The 18001-nt window shown below is 39.5% G+C and overlaps 1 protein-coding gene across 7 annotated transcripts in view; it reads left to right on the plus strand.

Annotated features, from left to right (window-relative positions):
- Positions 1 to 18001, plus strand: part of PDE5A (phosphodiesterase 5A) — a 101332-nt gene that overhangs the window by 56742 nt on the left and 26589 nt on the right. For all 7 annotated transcript variants that reach the window (XM_050320463.1, XM_050320461.1, XM_050320462.1 and 4 more), the window contains 6 exons: positions 7727 to 8309; positions 8605 to 8694; positions 14290 to 14361; positions 15422 to 15511; positions 16121 to 16258; positions 16740 to 16807. In XM_050320463.1, the coding sequence (XP_050176420.1) occupies positions 7727 to 8309; positions 8605 to 8694; positions 14290 to 14361; positions 15422 to 15511; positions 16121 to 16258; positions 16740 to 16807 (1041 nt within the window). The remainder of the gene's footprint in view (positions 1 to 7726; positions 8310 to 8604; positions 8695 to 14289; positions 14362 to 15421; positions 15512 to 16120; positions 16259 to 16739; positions 16808 to 18001) is intronic.

The following is an 18001-nucleotide window of genomic DNA, read 5'->3' on the forward strand; positions in this document are numbered from 1 at the left end:
AGGTTGTTTTGTTATAAATAAATCTTGGCTTATTAGCAGGGTTGGGAAAGATTTACAAATGAATTAAGGTGGGGTTGTATTTGGATAAATAAATGTCCCTAACAGCATGGTACTTCACAGTGCTTCACTGAGGATTCCAGGAGTCGCATTTCCTGCGACACTGTGCTGGAATTCAGGGACTGCATAACTTGAATATATCAATTACATTTATTCTTTTGAAAAAACCCAAGCGCAGTTCTTTAGGGTTTTTTCTCATCTTGACGGCTGGTGGACAATCAATTTGTACTGTGCTGCCTGCAGCACCACATAACTCGGGACATTTGCCTTTTAGTCTCTGTGTCTAGAGGGCTTTTCATTTTGAGCCGCTTATTTGAAGTCGGCTCTCGTAAATATGATGTGTCATGTGCATCATGGCACTGTTTTGTTTGGGAATATATGTGTGCTTAATTTTTTTCTGAATGAATATGCAGATTTTCAAAGAGAGAGCTATTGAAGGTTTTCTGTACCGAAATCTGCTTTGGCCCGTGTTTTCCTCAAAAAGGTATTACTGACATATAAAAAAATAATAATCCTAAAAATAGGCGGGTGTGAGCCATATTCATCCCTGTTTACCACAGTAAATAAACAGTGGGCTCTGAATTTGTATGATTGAAGGGCTCCTCATAGCTTTCCAGGGGAGGCACAGAATCCTGTGCAGATTGTTTGGATGTGCTGAAGGGGGATTTGCTTTTTTGCTTAATTACCCTGTATGAAGTATTAACAAGAGGTCTGCAGACCCACTGATTCTTTGGACCATGGCTTGGAAAAACCACAGGAAGCAGTGGTGTTAAGGCAGGGAGCAGAATGTTTTCTTCCTCCTACTTAGTTTTATTGGATGTTTACTGAGCTTTTCTGAGAAGTAAGTACAGGGAAAAAATTGATTTCTGTGAAATTTTGGAAAGTTTTCTTGTTGGTCTAATGACCTTTGTAGTTATCCCACTTCTAAATAATGTATCCGTATTCTTATGCCTTTAGTGATAACAGCAAAGCATTAAGATCATCTAAAACTATTTTAAACTCCTGACTCAAAAAGCACTCAGGAAGGTAAGGAATGTTACCCGCATTCATGAAGTTGTAAATGTGATTGAGTATTTCTGGCATTTGTTGTTGGAAATAAAGGTGTGCTGGAGTCTCTTGGAAACAACCTCTAACACAGCAATTACTGAAGAAATTGTCATTTGAGAATCGATGAGAAACCACTTACTAGCAATTTACATCTTAAATTCCCCAAAAGCTCTAAACTGAACTCCTACACAGAATTTTTGGTGTGAAGATGAACTAGGCAGCACAAGATTCTGAGTAGCTACAAGGAGAACGTGCTTTTACTACATACAGCGTGCCCCTAAAACAAATGGGTGTGCACAACACACTAATTAAAACACAACTGGTAAACCTGAGGTAGAAAATAAGATGGGGGGGGAACTACTTTAACAGTTAACACCCCTTTCTACCTTCTTTTGTTTCAGGGTAATTTTACTATCATATTTTAGTCATGATACATCACCTATGGTGTCTTCAGACCCAATAAAGGTCATCACAGCCTATGGTTATGAGTATTTGAGTGCAAGATTAAAGCTGAATTGTGTGGGAATATACGGCTGAGATCAAGGATTACAAACAGAGGAATTCCAGGCAATACATTCCTGACTTGAACTAATATTCTACCACCTGTTTTCTTTTTCACTGTTAAAACGGAAGTGTTTTGCTTCTGCCACGAAAAAAATACAACTAACAAAACCACAGTATAAAAGTATTTCTCTTCCTCAAAAGAAACATAAATTTACATGGAATGCTTTCTCATTTATATGATTTACTTGAAGAAAACAATATAAAAAGGAGGGAATTAAATACAAAATGAGCTATTTATGAGTGCCAGAAAAGAAGCCCTACTCAAGTGGCCCTTGTGGAGAACTCTATGGTTGTAATTTCACATTAGGTCTGGCACTGAAAATATAGCCACTAAATATATTTGCTTAGTATATTTTGCCATTTATTTGTGCATTATGGTGAACTCATCCCAGCACAGAGAGCCATCCTTAAGCCTCTACACCACTTAAGTCCTACTAAACCCCTGTTTTAGGAATTTAGGTGGAACTGAAGTTGAGCCTGAGGTCTCTGAGTAGGTGTGAATTTAAGTCTTAATCCATCTTTTACCAAAATTGCTGGTATTGTCCTGTGGCTTTCCACAATAAAATCATTATGTACATAATTATTTTTAAAATTTTACATTTGGACCAAAAAATAAAGGTCAGGTCTTAGAATCTGACCTTCAGTCCCAGGGGATTTATTCTGTCTTCCTTTATAGTGTGACTAGAAAGTCCCTTCTGTGGAGGAAAGCTTTGGTATAAAAAGTTAAGCTTGCAGTTTGGTTGTTAAAGAAAACTTGAAAATAGCCAAGAACAGCCTGTTAGAGTTAGTTTTCCACTTTGAATACTTTCGGTACAGATAATAAAGCAACCTCTGCCTCCTATTTTAAAAATTGAGCATTTAGACAAGATTGAAATTTCATAGTTCTAAGAGGTTATTTCAGTCTTTTATGAGCATGGTTTCAAGCAAGAGTTAGAGTCCTTAATTTAGATCTGTGTTCAGATAGAAGTCATTCGTGCCACTTGAAATGTTTAAGGTTAAATGTATGCTAATATATTGGACTGAGCTGAGCTAAAAAATTGGCACTCGCTGTAAGTCGTACTTCATCCTGAAAAACTGCTTGCCTACCACTCTGAGAAATGGCACCTCGGCGAACTATAATTGGGAAGGGTTTAAGGAAAAACAACTATTGTTTCTGTCAAGCTACTCTTCTAGTCAGTTTGAAAACACTCCTTTTACAGTCAGTTTGCTGTTTCCGTCTAACGAGGCCAGAAAAGGGACAAACCCACTCAGAACGTGACTGTGGAGCAGAAAGTGGGAAGGCGAGTGTAATGTCCTCGTAGCTTTGAATTTGAAACTCATTTGTTACAACTGACTAGTTTTTGAGTTGTTGCTAATGCTTTAAATGATCTCCAGGTTTAAATTATGCCAGGAGAGAAATTCGAAGACATCTAGTGGTTGTATTAAGGAAGGCAATTGAGAAAATGGTTCTGAAGCTTAGCTTGAAATATAGTTGGTTTCAACACCAGCACGATTAGGCCACAGGAATTCAGTTACTTGAAAGCTGGCATTTTCTAGTAGGCAAGTTTGGAATCCTTCTCCTGAAGTGTGTTATCAGTAACTGCTGGTTTGAATGAGAAATTAGCAAAACAGGCCACACAACTACTGAACATTAAATATGGTATATATGAAAGATTTATGAGCAACAGAGAGAATGGGGAATTATTAGTTGTTTCACTAAAAGCTACTTATCACTCATTTCTTTTATGGTACTGTGATTATTAAGCATTCTTTGTGAATGATAAGCAAGATGCAGTTTATTGTCATTGCTGCATCTTGGTATTAGTTTTGCATTCTGTTTTTTGCCCAGTTTGTCCAAAGATACCAAACAGTTGCTGAATGGTCATGTTGGTACTGTCTTACATATGCAGTGTGGTTATGTATGTGAGCAAGACAATCATAATCTGGCTGTTAATATTTAAACATCTTCACTGGGTTGGGTTTTTTTATGAGAATTCTGCTGTGTATTTTGAAGATAATCATAATGAAGCAAAGATGGGTACAGTAAATTATTTAATATTCCCCATGTATGAACAGAATAATGATTAGTGTTGTGTCAGCATGGTTTGACACACAGGCACAGGAAATACAGCAAGGTTCTCCTCACCTCTTAGACCTGAGGGTATCTTCAGCTCTACTTGTGCCCTCCTGCAGTGACCTGGCTCAAGCCATGTCACATCCTTGTGCCTGTGGTTTCTTACCAAGTGATCTATTTTTGTTGCCTATTCATATTGAAAACTTCTTGCTTTATAGGACTTTCTGTACAGCATTTAACAAATCAGGGCCAAAGAATTCCTCTTAAGTTCCCAAGTCCTCCCATACTGCAGATAATGTGTATTTGTACGTAAGCGACGAGAGAGGGGAGGATCACACAATCTTTTTTTTCTTTTTTCCTTCTAATGTTTTACCTGCCATTGTATTGTCATCCCTTTCTCATCCCCATCTCTTCAAAATTCCTGTCCAGTCCTGTCACCTGCTGATGAAGTCACCAGCCAAATTCAGCAGTCACTACTGCCCTGTGCTTTAAGGAGCAACTAAAAAATGGTTACTTCATAGTTTACTATTCCTGTTTATGAACTCTGGGATAAATCACAGCTCTCCTGAGCGAAGGCTCATACTGCAGTAAAGGATGCTGTAACTCCTCAACAGGCAGTGACTGCTGTGCTGGGATAGAGCCATCACATTGATTTTAACTGTGTGGATCACTGTGGGTCACTATCTGCTCCTGCAACTTCTAAACTACAGCAAGGCTCTTGTGCTTCCAATCATCTCTTGGCAATGCCAATGCCTACTGAAAACTATTGATATTAATAGAGTAGTCACAAGCGTTTATTTCTTCCTGGAGTCCTTTCAAAATGACATCTTCATCCTACCTAGCACTTGTTACTAATTTCCAGTAACCTCACTTGTGGTAAGTGTCTGGTATCAGATATCTGCTGAGCCGACTCTGTGCTGTGAGGGTACTTGTGTTAGTCATAATACTCCTCTTGTCAGGCATTGTTAAATGGGATTGAGTGTCAACAAGCAAATGCATGTCAAGACTTTGTCTGATAGATTTTAAATAGAGTTAGAATACGTCAGCTAATGAGAAATGCCAGTTCTTCCACCCGTGTGTGTAACTGGGTGAGTAAAAGGAGCTAAATAGTTCCCTTGTTAGAAGAGGCATTCAGTAAAGGTCAGCGAACACTGTTCTTTTTCCAGTGAATTTGAATGGCTTTCCTGTTGCCCAAATAAAATTCTTAAATGGTTTGAAGTTGCAACCCACGCTTTAAACAGTTTAGTTAAGGATTTGTTGCTGTTGTTGTTAACTTAAGGAGCTTTCTGAGAATCACGCACCTTGTTGGCAAGTTACTGAACCATCATCTGAGACATTAAAGGACAGGAATAAGTTACTCATAATTGTGCAGCTCCACATATAGTTCTGTTCAGTGCTGAAGTGCTTCATAAATAGTGCAGATACCCAACAAGTAGTCAGTTCCTGTTAAATGTAACTCCTTTCATGCGAAAGGTTTTACAGTTATGTTCCACATCCCTCAATAACCTCCATGAGACAGAGAAATGAAAGCTTATTTTACACAATAAAAAGGCAAAAAGATAAAAACTGAATATTTTCATGGCCACAGTTTGAGAGCAGGTATTAGAATTCAGAGTACATTGTTCTTACTGATTGCTATTGCTACACTATTAAGGCCAGGGGACATCATTATACAACACTCCAGAATAAATAAAATGACAGGTTTCAACCGATAAATCAAACTTCTGCTTTAGCTTTTGCTTTGTCCACAAAGGGCACCAGATTCTTTCCCTGCCTTGCATCTTGTATCAACTTGTCCACATATGTAAATTCAGTGCAAACCAGAAGTAGGTGAAATGACAGCATTTTATATTCTCCCTTCCTCATGAGGAAATAAGCAGAGAATCAGATTGCTTTGCAAATTGCTCTCACCCAACAACTGTACAGTTGTGAATCTAGGTCAAGGCACTTCTTTAAAACTACTGATTATTCTGAACCTACCTTCTTGTGTCTCAGGTTTAAATCCACCCCTCTGGCATTTTCAAGTTCTTTTCTGCAGCCTTAGTGCTAGGTGATAATTTTGTTTAGAAAAAGCTAAAATTTTCCAGGCAATTTATTTTTTTGAGGTTCAGAGTAAAACAAAAAGAACCCACATATAACATACAGGATGACAAGAGTTACCAGCACTGATTTTAGAGGTTGTACAGCATTTACATGCAATTTTTTGCATCTTAAGCATTTTATTTTTCTTAAGGATATTTTTAGGTCATTTTAATCCCAAACTTGTATTCTTTCTTACTCAGTCCAATAAATGAAAATTCCAAATGTTACCAAATACCAGCTTGTTATTTTGACTCTCACTGAAACAGCTTTTGCAAATGTAACATTTGTCCTATGCAAATCATATTATGCATTTCAGTACTGCCTGGTCACGACTCCCATTTATCCTCTTTAAGTACTGTAAAGTAATATTGTTAAAGTTCTAATAATAAATTAATTGTTCTTTATGCTGCATCACCGCAAGAAGCGTTTGGATGAGGTAACTCCTACAAAAAATAGGTATCACTGCTGTGATACAGATAATTTTTATAGCATGTTTGCCTGCAGTTGAGGTCTCCAAATGATACGTGATTGCAAAATCTGGAAAACTCTTTCAAACCTCCCCAACAGGAGAAAAAAAAAGGGGCAATGTACAGTGCTTTTCATATTTAAAGTACACCGGGAGACGTAACCGATCAGCGGGCCACTAACCTGACTCATTTCCATGGCTTCATTCAGCTCCACTCGCGAAATTCCTGTGGGCTGCTGAGCAAATAAAAAATATCCCAAATTTAAAACATGACCACCAGGAAAGCTTTCCAAAAGATCAGACTTCTAATAGGGGTTTTTGCTGTTCACAGGCCTGTATGTTATGTAATACAGAAAAAAAAAAATTCGTTACTTCTAAGAGTAGGGCATGGGCTGTGAGGGATCCTGGACACTGAGTAAGCCAGATAAAAAGCCCTGCATTTCAATAAACAGCCAAACCAAACACACAAACAAAAAACCCCAAACAAACAATCAAACCCACTTTTGGACAAGAAAATATTATGGTGATAAGAAAAATTAGCCTCCTGTTATCGATGATACTTGTGCTTGTGCCTAACTGAAGACATGCTGTATTTAGTGAGGACATTATCAGGGTTGGTTTCCTAGTGCTAAGTTAGTTTGAGAAATACAGTTAAATACTAGAGATGCATGACATTTTTTTAATTGGTGATGAACTCTTAAAATAATGATTTTAGGGTTATTCAGTATTTTGGGTTGAGTTAGACACTGAGTTTCATCTGCAAGGAAAGGTAATAGGAAAGATGTTTGAAAACAGGCTGTCCTTTCATTATTTTGAAGGGGGCTGAAATAGAAACATTCACGTTTCTTTATGACAGTTTTTAAGCAAAACTTCTATGCTTTGAGTCAAACCAGCACTTTTCATTAACTCAGAGAGCAGGGGAAGTTAACTTAAATATAGAAGATTGGTGACATAAAAATAGGAGGGGCGGCAGGTGATTTGACAGAGAGAATTAAAGTTCAGAATTATCTTTTTAAAGGTCAGAAATGGTCTGAAAAACAGAATTAAAGCAGAAGGTTTTATCTTCATAGAAATATATATATATACATCTTATACAGAAATCCAGATCTTAGGAATGGGAAGGAGTGGAACTTTTCAAGCACAAAGTGATGGTGTAAACTTCTGATCTGTATTCTGAGAGCCACAGCTTGAGTGGTCTCCCTCTGCCCTACCCAGGTATTTCCTTTAGGCAGAAATAGCTTCTTTTTTAATGGGGCATAAAATGTTACTGCTTAATCTGGGCTGAGTGCTGCATAAAACTGGAGAGTATTGATACAGAGGAGCCTAAAGGTGCATCGGTGTCCTCTGGGTGAAAAGGTTCCAAGTTCTCCTCTTTGCAGCATCGTCTTCCAATGTGTGTTAATGCCCGAGGGTTTTCCGTTCGCATCGCTCACTGTATTTGGATTTTTGTTTGACAGAGAAATGGTTAATGCATGGTTTGCTGAGAGAGTTCACACCATCCCAGTCTGCAAGGAGGGAACCAAGTCCCACAGCGAATCCTGCGCTTGTCACCAGCCTGCCTGTGCCGAGCCCACCAGCCCTGGGACACCGGCGAGGAAAATCTCCGCTTCGGAATTTGACAGACCCCTAAGGCCTATTTTTGTCACGGACTCAGTAGGAGCAGTGAGCTTCCTCTCAGGCTCTGAAAAGAAGGAACAGATGCCTCTGCCATCTCCACGGATTGAGACCAGTGCAGGGGATCAGTGCTCGAGACTGTTAGAACTCGTGAAAGACATTTCCAGTCACTTGGATGTCACGGCGCTTTGCCATAAGATCTTCCTGCATATCCACGAGCTGATAGCAGCGGACCGCTATTCCCTGTTCCTGGTGTGTGAGGACAGCTCCAATGAGAAGTTCCTGGTCAGCAGGCTGTTTGACGTGGCAGAAGGCTCCACCCTGGAAGAAGCTTCCAACAACTGCATCCGCCTGGAGTGGAACAAGGGCATTGTGGGGCACGTGGCAGCCATAGGCCAACCTCTGAACATCAAGAACGCCTACGAGGTGAGCCAAGGAAACTTCTCCTGAGTGATTCTCCGAAAAAAGAGGGAGCCCTATGATCAGCTGTTGAAATATTGCCAGTTTAGTACCTGTACTTGGACCTATGCTGACTTATTCTATATGATTTTTGTTTTAACACACTGAGAATAACAACTTCATACCATTATTACCTAGTAATGGAACCTTTGTTATCCTGGGTAACAGTTAAATCAAATATTCTGCTTTTCTTAACCTTTAAACCAAGGAAGAAAAAGAAGTGATCTTTAGGCAAGTAGTCTAATAATTGCATTTTTTTCAGGATCCAAGATTCAATGCAGAAGTTGACCAGATCACAGGGTATAAGACTCAGAGCATCCTCTGTATGCCAATAAAGAATCACAGGGAAGAGGTAAGCTGCAGTCTTAGGATCCCTTCATGTAATACTGTTTCCAACCAACTGATGGAACTAATGATGAACTAATAACCTCTATTAGTTGGCAGTCATTATCTTCCACTACAAAACTCTCTTTTTTTAAAAAGAAGACTGCTTATGTTTGTTTGGACTTTATCTTATCCAATTCAATAATGTAAGCCAAAGGGAACTGTCAGGGAGCGTTTCATCCCAGATGCAGCAGTAGAATATATGGATTTAACTCTAGAAGTGCCCATCCTGCTTCCTGTACCAAGTATCTGTGAGCATTAAAGTTCTCTGCACACTTACTGGTCCATCCCAGAGCACTCAGACTGCACTGAACAGTTACTGTCAGTGAAGTACATTTGGGTTTCCTTTGATCCTGACTGTAGGAGCCTTCAGCCACTTCACCGGTTCCTGGAATACTCACAAAGGGTAAGGCTCTCTATAGAGTGTGTCAGAGCTTTGAGGTGGAGATTTTCTCTCCTGCACTTTATTTATTTTTCAGAGCATTTATGATTTGCTCCCAGAAAGCTCAAGCTCCCAAAAGGAAAGGCTGCCAGGATTGGTTTGAAGGCTTATTGTTCTTCCATCTTTCACTCCTCTTATGGAGTTTTTCACCTTGGCTCTCACTGCACTGAACCTTTCTTTAATTACAAAAATTGATTAAGCTCCTGATTTAAGTTGTTTGTTGCATCGTACTGCAGCTGACCCAGATGATCAGCCAGTATTTCCTTTCTTCACGTACTACTAATTTTGGCCTAAATTAATTTTTTTTTCAGTTCTTCCAAGGACATCACTTGATCCTTTCCTTGAAAAGTCTTCCCCTTTCCAACCAGCAGCAGGCACTTGCTGGCCCTGGGCCAGCAGATGAGCGAAGCAGATGTGGTGTGAACAGCTGTCCGGGACCAGTGGTCCATGTCAGGCTGATGCAAGGCTTCACATTTCACCCAAGCCCTCTCATTTCCTTCCTGTTGAATGGCAACAAATGCTGTGCTCCACATAGATGGGAACAGAAATGAGTTACAAGGTCTTGCTGGCCAGGGAGCGTGGAAGTGCCCACTTCTCCCCTGCTGGTGGGTGGGGGAAGGAATAAGAGCTGCAGTCTGTGTGTCCAGGGCACCGTGACTTAGGGGCTGAATAAACCTGCAATGGGCCGTGTCCTGGGCCAGCTTTCTACTCCTAAGTGCATCAGCAAGGGGAAATGAAGCAGGAATTTGTTTATTTGGAAAAGTTCAGCCAACCTGAAGTTTGAGGAGAGTGTTATACTCATATGCAATAATTTGAAGGTGCTAAACTCTAAAATTTCTTCTAGGAAAGGATTGCAACTTTACTTTTTTTCTGATTTTTACAGTCTCTACCAGAAGGTTTTTCTCCTTCTCACCATAACAAATGACTGACATGTTTCTAGAGAGATCATTGGAGCCAATGGATCAGTCCTTAATTTTCCATTTGCATTATACTGCTTTTTCTGTTTAAGAACCCCCAAAGCAACAAAGCCAGAATACTGACTCCTCCTTGTTAAAAAATAAAGAAATAAAATTTTAAAATCCCCAAAGCCCCTCTATTAATATTGAGGCTACTGAATGCTGCCTTAGCCCCGGATGTCAGCAACCACAGTCAAAAGATGATCCTGGAAGTCATCCAAAAATAGAACACTGAGAAAGAGAAGCAACTGAGGCTTTCTGCTTGTTTGTTTAGTATTAGTACTACTTTTTTTAAAAACAAAAGAGTCAGTAATTGAGAGGAAGAAAATCTCATGCTGATTATTAAATCCTCTGGGCATGCTGAAGTATGGAGATTTTTCCAGGAGATGCATTTCACGTTTGCCTATATTTCCATGAGGCATGTGAGAAACCAAAGCCCCCTTTAAAAATAACAGCTAGTAAGAAATTCCACAGATGAAAAGAAAACAGTTTGATTCACAAAAGAGCCCATGAAAAGGACCCAGGAACTAGTAACAATGAGAAAAAGCTCCAAATGGTGCTGATTTGCCTTCTAGGGCTCCTGGGAAGTCAGGAAATGCAGTGGCACAGTCTTTTGGTTTCATGTGGCCTTGGATTCAGAGACCCAGAGAAAGGATTGCAGAGGTTGTGGCAAATAACTATCACCTCAAATGTGAGCACCTGGTTTTGTAGGCACTCATAAACAAACAACCATTTTGACAGAACTGAACAGGGAATAGAAGTCCTTATTCCATTCCTTGGCTTAATCCAACTCGTGGAGTTCTGCAGGGCTGACACAGGCTCAGCACAGCTCTCTGGCAGGTTTGGACTCTCTCTAGAATGGAAGGTCTCTGATGCACAGAGACACCACAGCTGCCACACAACATCTACAGGAATGACACAATTTTCTGTTACTGCTGCATTTTTTTTCATTAAGCTGTGCATAATAATTTGCATTCAATTCAATTTAATTTCTACTAAAATCCATTGGATTTTCTCACATGGAACTTTTAGCTGAATGGACTAAGACCTCTCTCCCAGCTCTAAGTAAGACTGAACTTCCCAGTAATCAGGGGAATGTTTTATTCTGGCAATTGTTTAGTTTGTTGTTCACTTTGCCCTATTTGCTACTATTTCCCAGAGCCTTTGAAAATACCCTGTTGTGTTTTGTTGTGTAAAACGTGAGCAGGCACGTTCCCGCCAGCCAGGGAAGTTATTTTCTCCCTCAGTGAACACTTCAGATATCACAGTCGCTGCAGAATAGAGGAGCTCCAGCCAAGTTGACTTTAAACAAACTGCCCCAAGTTCCAGTAGCAGTCTTGCTGCAGGATTATGGAGATCAGTAATTTGCTTCTTGGGTGGATTTTCAGCTTACGCTGAGACACGTGTTACATTCACTAGGCTGCTGGAAACCACACAGGCTGCTTGCTGCTGGCATGGACGATAGAAGAGGATGTGAAATTTTTGTTTATTAAAAATGGGAGTCTGTGAATACAGTTCTGTCCCCGCTGGATAATTTTCTAAGCCTGAATCAAAGCTCCACAAGACCAGGAGAGCAAAGGAAGGTTAACACCACTTAGTCTGTCTCCTGCAGAGGGTATGTTCTCTTACTGAAAAGGAGATCAAAGTTGAGTTCCCATCTTTCTGTTACCATTCTTTGGCTTAATGTAATTTTTCTTCAGGTACCAGCAAAAGCAAATCAAACACATATCTTCCTAGGAAGCATTTTTAATTAATTGTATTTTTAAGTCAGCTGAAGTAAGAACCAACTAAAATGGGCACCAGTGGCCTGGAGTGCTGGAAGAGCTTTTCCAGAGTTAGGCCTGTAGTCCTAATGTGCAGAAAACTGCAGCATGAAACAATGCAGATAAAATCCAGAGCACAACCATCAGTCATCACCTACTGGGAAACACTCTAGGTAGGCTGCTACTTTTAGAGGCAGGGCTCAGCTATGGGAAGAAAATAGGAAAAATAAAGTTCTCTGAGAATTAGAAGGAATCTCTTCTTGTAATGTGGATCAGGATTTCTTAAATGGGAAAAGTAGAGAGAGAAGAAAGCTTAGAGGGCAAGTGGAGCACTGGAAGATCACTTGTGCTGCCAGCAAGAATAATTTTTAACCCCTTTCTTTCCTATTAGTTTTGTCTTGTGTGGCCAAGAAATATACAGGCAAATTCCAGAGGTGCAGTAGGAGAATGACAAGGAATCAAACATACACCTTTGCTTTACTGCTGCATGACTCACCTGTTCTATTTTCACACTATTCTCCAAGCTTTATCTCAGATTTCTCTTGTTTATTGCCACAAACATTTCACGCTTTGAATGGACCTGTTATCTGAGGAAGTTTCTTGTGCAGCTGAGCTCAGAGTCACCTTGGATTCAGTTTCTCTGCTGGTGCAAACATAACTCCCAGCTGGAGATCACTGATCAGGCCTATTGTTATTTCTGATTGGTTTGTAATAAGTTTTAAAAATGAGGATTTGGGTTTCCTACTGTGCTTAGGATTCTCTAAAATGCAGGCATATGTTCTCCACGGCCTAAAACGTTACTGCATGATTTACTTTTGTCCTAATTACATAATTACTTTAGTAACAGGAACAGAACCTCCTGAGTTTCCTACATCTTTTCCTAATTACCTGGTTGCAGGCAAGACTCCAATGGCTAAAAAATATCCATCTGAGGTTTTTCTCATTACTGTCTCTACACCATATCCTACAGAGTGTAGAGAAGCACTGAAATTTGTACTGATATAAATGAGGCCACAGCTTGGACCAGTTTAATTTTTAAAACTGTTCATTTTGTATGAAAAAAAAAAAAATGCACACACTGCAAAGTTGTCTTAAAGCTTAGAGTGCCACTGAAACAGCAGTAACTTTTTGCACATTTTTTTATCATAATTAAGTCAACCATGACTTTTTAGCAGGTTTATTCTCATTACTCCTTCCTTCCTCAGGTAAAACTTTTTATGGAAAGACCTTTACGGAGCTCTAAAACTGACCATTGCTCTTGGAACACCTGCCTTTGTTCATGTGTCATAAACCTGCAGTGCTGCTAAAAGAAGCCTAAATAGTCCTTTTTTTTTTTTTTCTAGATAAATATGGTCCTTTTACTGTTTTCTTATAGCTGTTTTAAGCACCACAGGCTTTGCTTTCGTGGAGGGGATGTATTTACACAAGATGAAAGCACTCACCTTCTGGATGCCTTGAAAAGCCTCTGGCCTTATTGAAGTTGTCTTAGCTTAGGCTGGATCAAAACTGAAATAAAATAAAATAAAATAAATTAAATCAATAGCCAGAGAAGACAGTGGTATGAGAAAAGGTGTCACCATTAATCCCTGCACGTGTAGGTTAAAATAAAAGCATATTGACTGCTTAAAAGGATTTGCTTTCATTCAAAGCCTGCCATGGAAGTAGATAAGACTAGTGGTAAATTGTTACTACAGAAAGGAAGTTCACTGGATAAGAAATATTCCTCCCTGAAGTGAATGAGGGGGTGACTGTGGGAAAAGCTGGGTTGTATGGAAGGGAGCTGACAGTTCAGCTCTATTTCAGACAGACATTTTTGAGCCCACAGTTGGCAGTGATTCATCCTGCAGAACAATGACCTTGCTTGTAACATCAGTATTTTGGGAATGCGAGGCCGAGAGATAGTAAATTGTCTTCTTTTTCATTACAAAAATAAAGCCACATGCCTTCCATCAGTTTAGCAGTTACAAATATAATGATTTTTAAACATTTAAACACAACACACAGTTTTCTTCTGATATTGTTTATCCCCCAAAAAGCCAGATGAAAAAATACCATCGTTAACACCTTGCACTGGTTTTACACTACTTGGACTCAAACAAAGGAAGTTCTTTGCAGTTTTTCTGTCACTTTTTGTAACCATGCCCAAAAAAATCTGAAAAAAATTTAAAAGCTTTGCATATACTTTATGTCAGATTAGTAACACTTTGCAAAGTCTCAGAAGGAATGGAAAGGTTAAGGTGGGAAATGATTATGCATGCCAGAGAAACAGTTATTATACTAATAATTCCATTTAATAGTCAGCCAAACAAATACCTGTAATGATCACCTATTCTCTTCTATACACATGCCTAGAAATGCAATCTGCTGACAGACTCCTAATTGCTCCATTTTGAACACACTAGGTTGTTGGTGTGGCTCAAGCAATCAACAAGAAATCTGGGATTGGTGGCACCTTCACTGAACAAGATGAAAAGGTAAGAAAGCTTTCTCCATTTATGTCTCTCCTGTTTTCACGGGGAAATGGGGGATGTATGTGTTAATAATTTATTTTTCTGAAAAAGTAAAAACTCCTGCTAATACTGCAAATGTCTTTCTTTCTGAGGCCATGAGAAATGTGGATTTGAAATAGTTTGATTTCTGGATCACCATGTTATCTGTCATTTATCTCTGAGACACAGGCTTACTCTCCTGAAATGCATTGTAAAACAGTTTTACAAGTAGTAAGAGACATCATTTTTTATTCAGTGGTTCCAACTCTCCTGGCATGCCCAACAAACACATTTCAAATATTAAAATTTTTGTAGTGATTCTCTTTCAAATACTGTGTCACTTCTCAATATAGCAATTACAGGAAAAGAGAAATGATGAACAATGTATAAGATAATCAGTAGAGCAGACAGTAGAATTAATTCTTAATTCTCACATTGCACTTGCTTTCCAAACATTTCCAGACTTCACATTCAGATTGGTTTGGCAAAAGCCTGGCTGTGCTCAGGCTGAAAAAGGACTTAACCTTCAGCAATAAAAGAATGAGAATTCACTCTTTCTCTTTGAAAACTTCCCCTTTAAAACAAAATGCACCCTGAGTACCTGCAGGATATCAGAATTAATCCCATACTGAGAGGGGGAAAACTGTGGGTTTACTATGTGAGCAGAATTTTATTTCCCCTTTCCAAGAGATGGAATTGGCCAAAATGACAGAGGCTGGTTGTCTGCACTCAGGTTTTCTAGATAAAATAAGCATTGCTGCAAAATGACATTATTCCTTTGAGCTGCTTCTTGTATCAATCTTATCAGTCCTGCTTGCACCAAGATAACCTGTGAAGATCATTAGTTTAAAGAAAGGAGACAGGATTCTTGAGGAAATAACAAATTAGGAGCAACTCAGAAAAATGCCAGCCCCTGAATGCGTTCTTGCCAAAAATAACAAAAATATCAATTAATACTCCCAAGTGGAACCAGAACATTGCAGCAGCTTATCTTGGACTGTGGGACATCATTCTCCACGAGGTGCTGATGTTCATTTGTCTGCAGGACTTCGCTGCCTACCTGGCATTTTGCGGCATTGTCCTTCACAACGCGCAGCTGTACGAGATGTCTCTGCTGGAGAACAGGCGCAATCAGGTACGGAGCCGTTTCCCACCGGGTCTGAGTTTCCAAGTTGCTAAACTGGTACAAATGTGGCTGATTTTTCAAGTTGCCCTTGTGCTTCTTGTGAGGAAGAAAAGGAATCTGAGCAGCTGAGTTGTCCAGCAGCAGCTTTGAAGGGCCATATCCAAATGGTGCTTTCAGCGGATGAGTTCATTAGGATCTGCTCAGAATTTCAACAGAAAATAACTGTGTTCCAAAGTCTTAAGAAATGTAAATATCACATATGTTTCAGGGTGCACACATGAGCCATAGGAAATCATTAGGTTTCCTAAGGACAAGTAACTGTGTTGTCTGGATTTCTCGGGTTTCATTTGATGGCCTGTTAATGCCTAAATCTTTTCTGCCTCTCTGACCCAAAACATCAGCCAGCCATCTGGGCTATTTATTTCCTCCATCAAAAGTGTCAAACTGGCTATTAGTGACTTCCTTTGCAGTCTGTGTGAGAGCCAGTATTTAATTTTGGTCACAGACATACACATTGACTTCCTTAATTCAGGGAAGAGAAGACTCAAAGACAGTAGAAATGCTAATTATTGCAGAAATCACAACTAGCCAAAATTTCACAAAAGGCCTTTTCCCCAGGTGCTTCTTGACCTTGCCAGCCTGATCTTTGAGGAGCAGCAGTCGCTGGAAGTAATCCTGAAGAAGATAGCTGCCACTATAATATCCTTCATGCAAGTGCAGAGGTGCACCATCTTCATAGTGGATGAAGATTGTCCTGTGAGTGTGGCTTTTTGCCTAAAGGCAGAAGTGCTTATTCCCTGGGAGCGGTTTGGGCTTCCCTCCATCCTGACTCTGCAGGATTTCTGACCCATAGTATGTTCTGTCATCTTTTCGTGCTCAGTCTTTAATTTTGTGGCATCTGCTCAGGTTGGATGTTGGCTTGGGAGGTTTTTGTCTTTGTGTAGTGAAAGAATTTCTGTGCTGACAGATAAATTTGACGTGGCTTGTAAACATCAGCATTTCTTCTCAGAGTCATCAGTAGAGACTCAGGACACTTCAATGATACTTAGGGTTGTATGAAAAGATATCTTTGTGGCAGGATCCTGTACAGATGTGAAATGAAGGGTAAAGAATTTTACGCCTGTGTTTATTACAGAACAGGTCTTGGTAACTGCAACGAGGTTTTCACGAATCATACCGTTCTAATTTATGTCAGCCTTATAGACCTGTGTGTTAAAATATCCTCTCGGTATTCCAGGATACATTTTCCAGTGTGTTTCACATGGAATCTGAGGAATTAGAAGATTCTGCTGAAAATCTGAAGAGGTAAACCAGTGAATTCACACTTTTGTTCATCTCAGGAGAACTCTGAAGAAACTATGCTTTTAATACTCCTTTCATAATAACAGGCCCTATTTCTAGTGGGTCCTAGCTATTATGGCTATTTTTATAGGGCAAGTTTTGCCCTGAAGTGTGCCCAGACAAACTCTCCTGCCTTGAAAAGGCCCCACTGAGCAGAACAGGAGAAATCTCTTCACTTTGTCAGCTCCAAGTACACATTGGTATCACAGGGCTAAGCTATGGACACGTACAAAATGGGAGAAGTAAAATTCCAACTTGCTGAGCTGCTCTAAAACTGAGCTGTGTAGACAACTAGGGAATAGAGTAGAAGATAATAATCCTATTAATGTTTTTAATCAATTATTTTAATCATTACCCTTATCTCAGAGATAAGGAAGCTGGCTTAAAGAACAAGTCTGACTAAATCAAGATTAAAGTGCTAAAGTTCTAACTTTCAGTCATCTTTGAGAAACCAACTGGGAGGAAGGGAGAGGTAGAAATAGCTGAATTAAAATACCCAGATTAAATAGTTTCCAAATTTAGCCTGAGCCTCTGTATGAAAGAGTGAAAATTACTGTCTCCATTACTTTTCTCTGTCATCAAAGACAGTTGTTTCAAATAATGTCAAAAAGAGACACAGTTGTATATAAAATGTTCACTATGGATATTGTGTGCAGGGAGAAAACAGAGATTTCTGTACCCCTTTGATGCTTTTTTACAGGAAACACTTATTAAATTAAAAATAATTCTATGTTAGAAAGAATAATTCCCTTCTTCCAGCCCTGTGAACATCCTTACACCAGGAGGATAACTCAAGTCAAGTCCAATTTTGGAGGGAAACTCCAGGAGCCTGATGGCAATAGGTTCATTATTAGGGCATATGACCGCCTCCAAGGCAGGCAAAGGGTCTAAGAGAATTAAAATGCCTCAATTACATAAATTGTGACTGAAAGAGTGGAGATGACTGATTCTGTGAATGTCCTCTATGTCCTGATTTGGAATAAACTGTTCTATTTCAGTAACAGAATCTCCATATTGGGCCTTAATTTTAGAACAAATTTGAAATGAACTTAGAAGCAGAAAATTCCCAAGCGATACCTGCTGCAGTCTCTCTAACTTCATCCAGTACTGGCTTTTTAAGTGCCTCAGATTTGTGAATGGAGTTGGTTTTCACAGGGT

Source organism: Myiozetetes cayanensis, unplaced genomic scaffold (assembly GCF_022539395.1).
Source record: "Myiozetetes cayanensis isolate MyiCay16 unplaced genomic scaffold, myiCay2020 scf24, whole genome shotgun sequence".
In the NCBI taxonomy this organism is placed as follows: domain Eukaryota; kingdom Metazoa; phylum Chordata; class Aves; order Passeriformes; family Tyrannidae; genus Myiozetetes; species Myiozetetes cayanensis.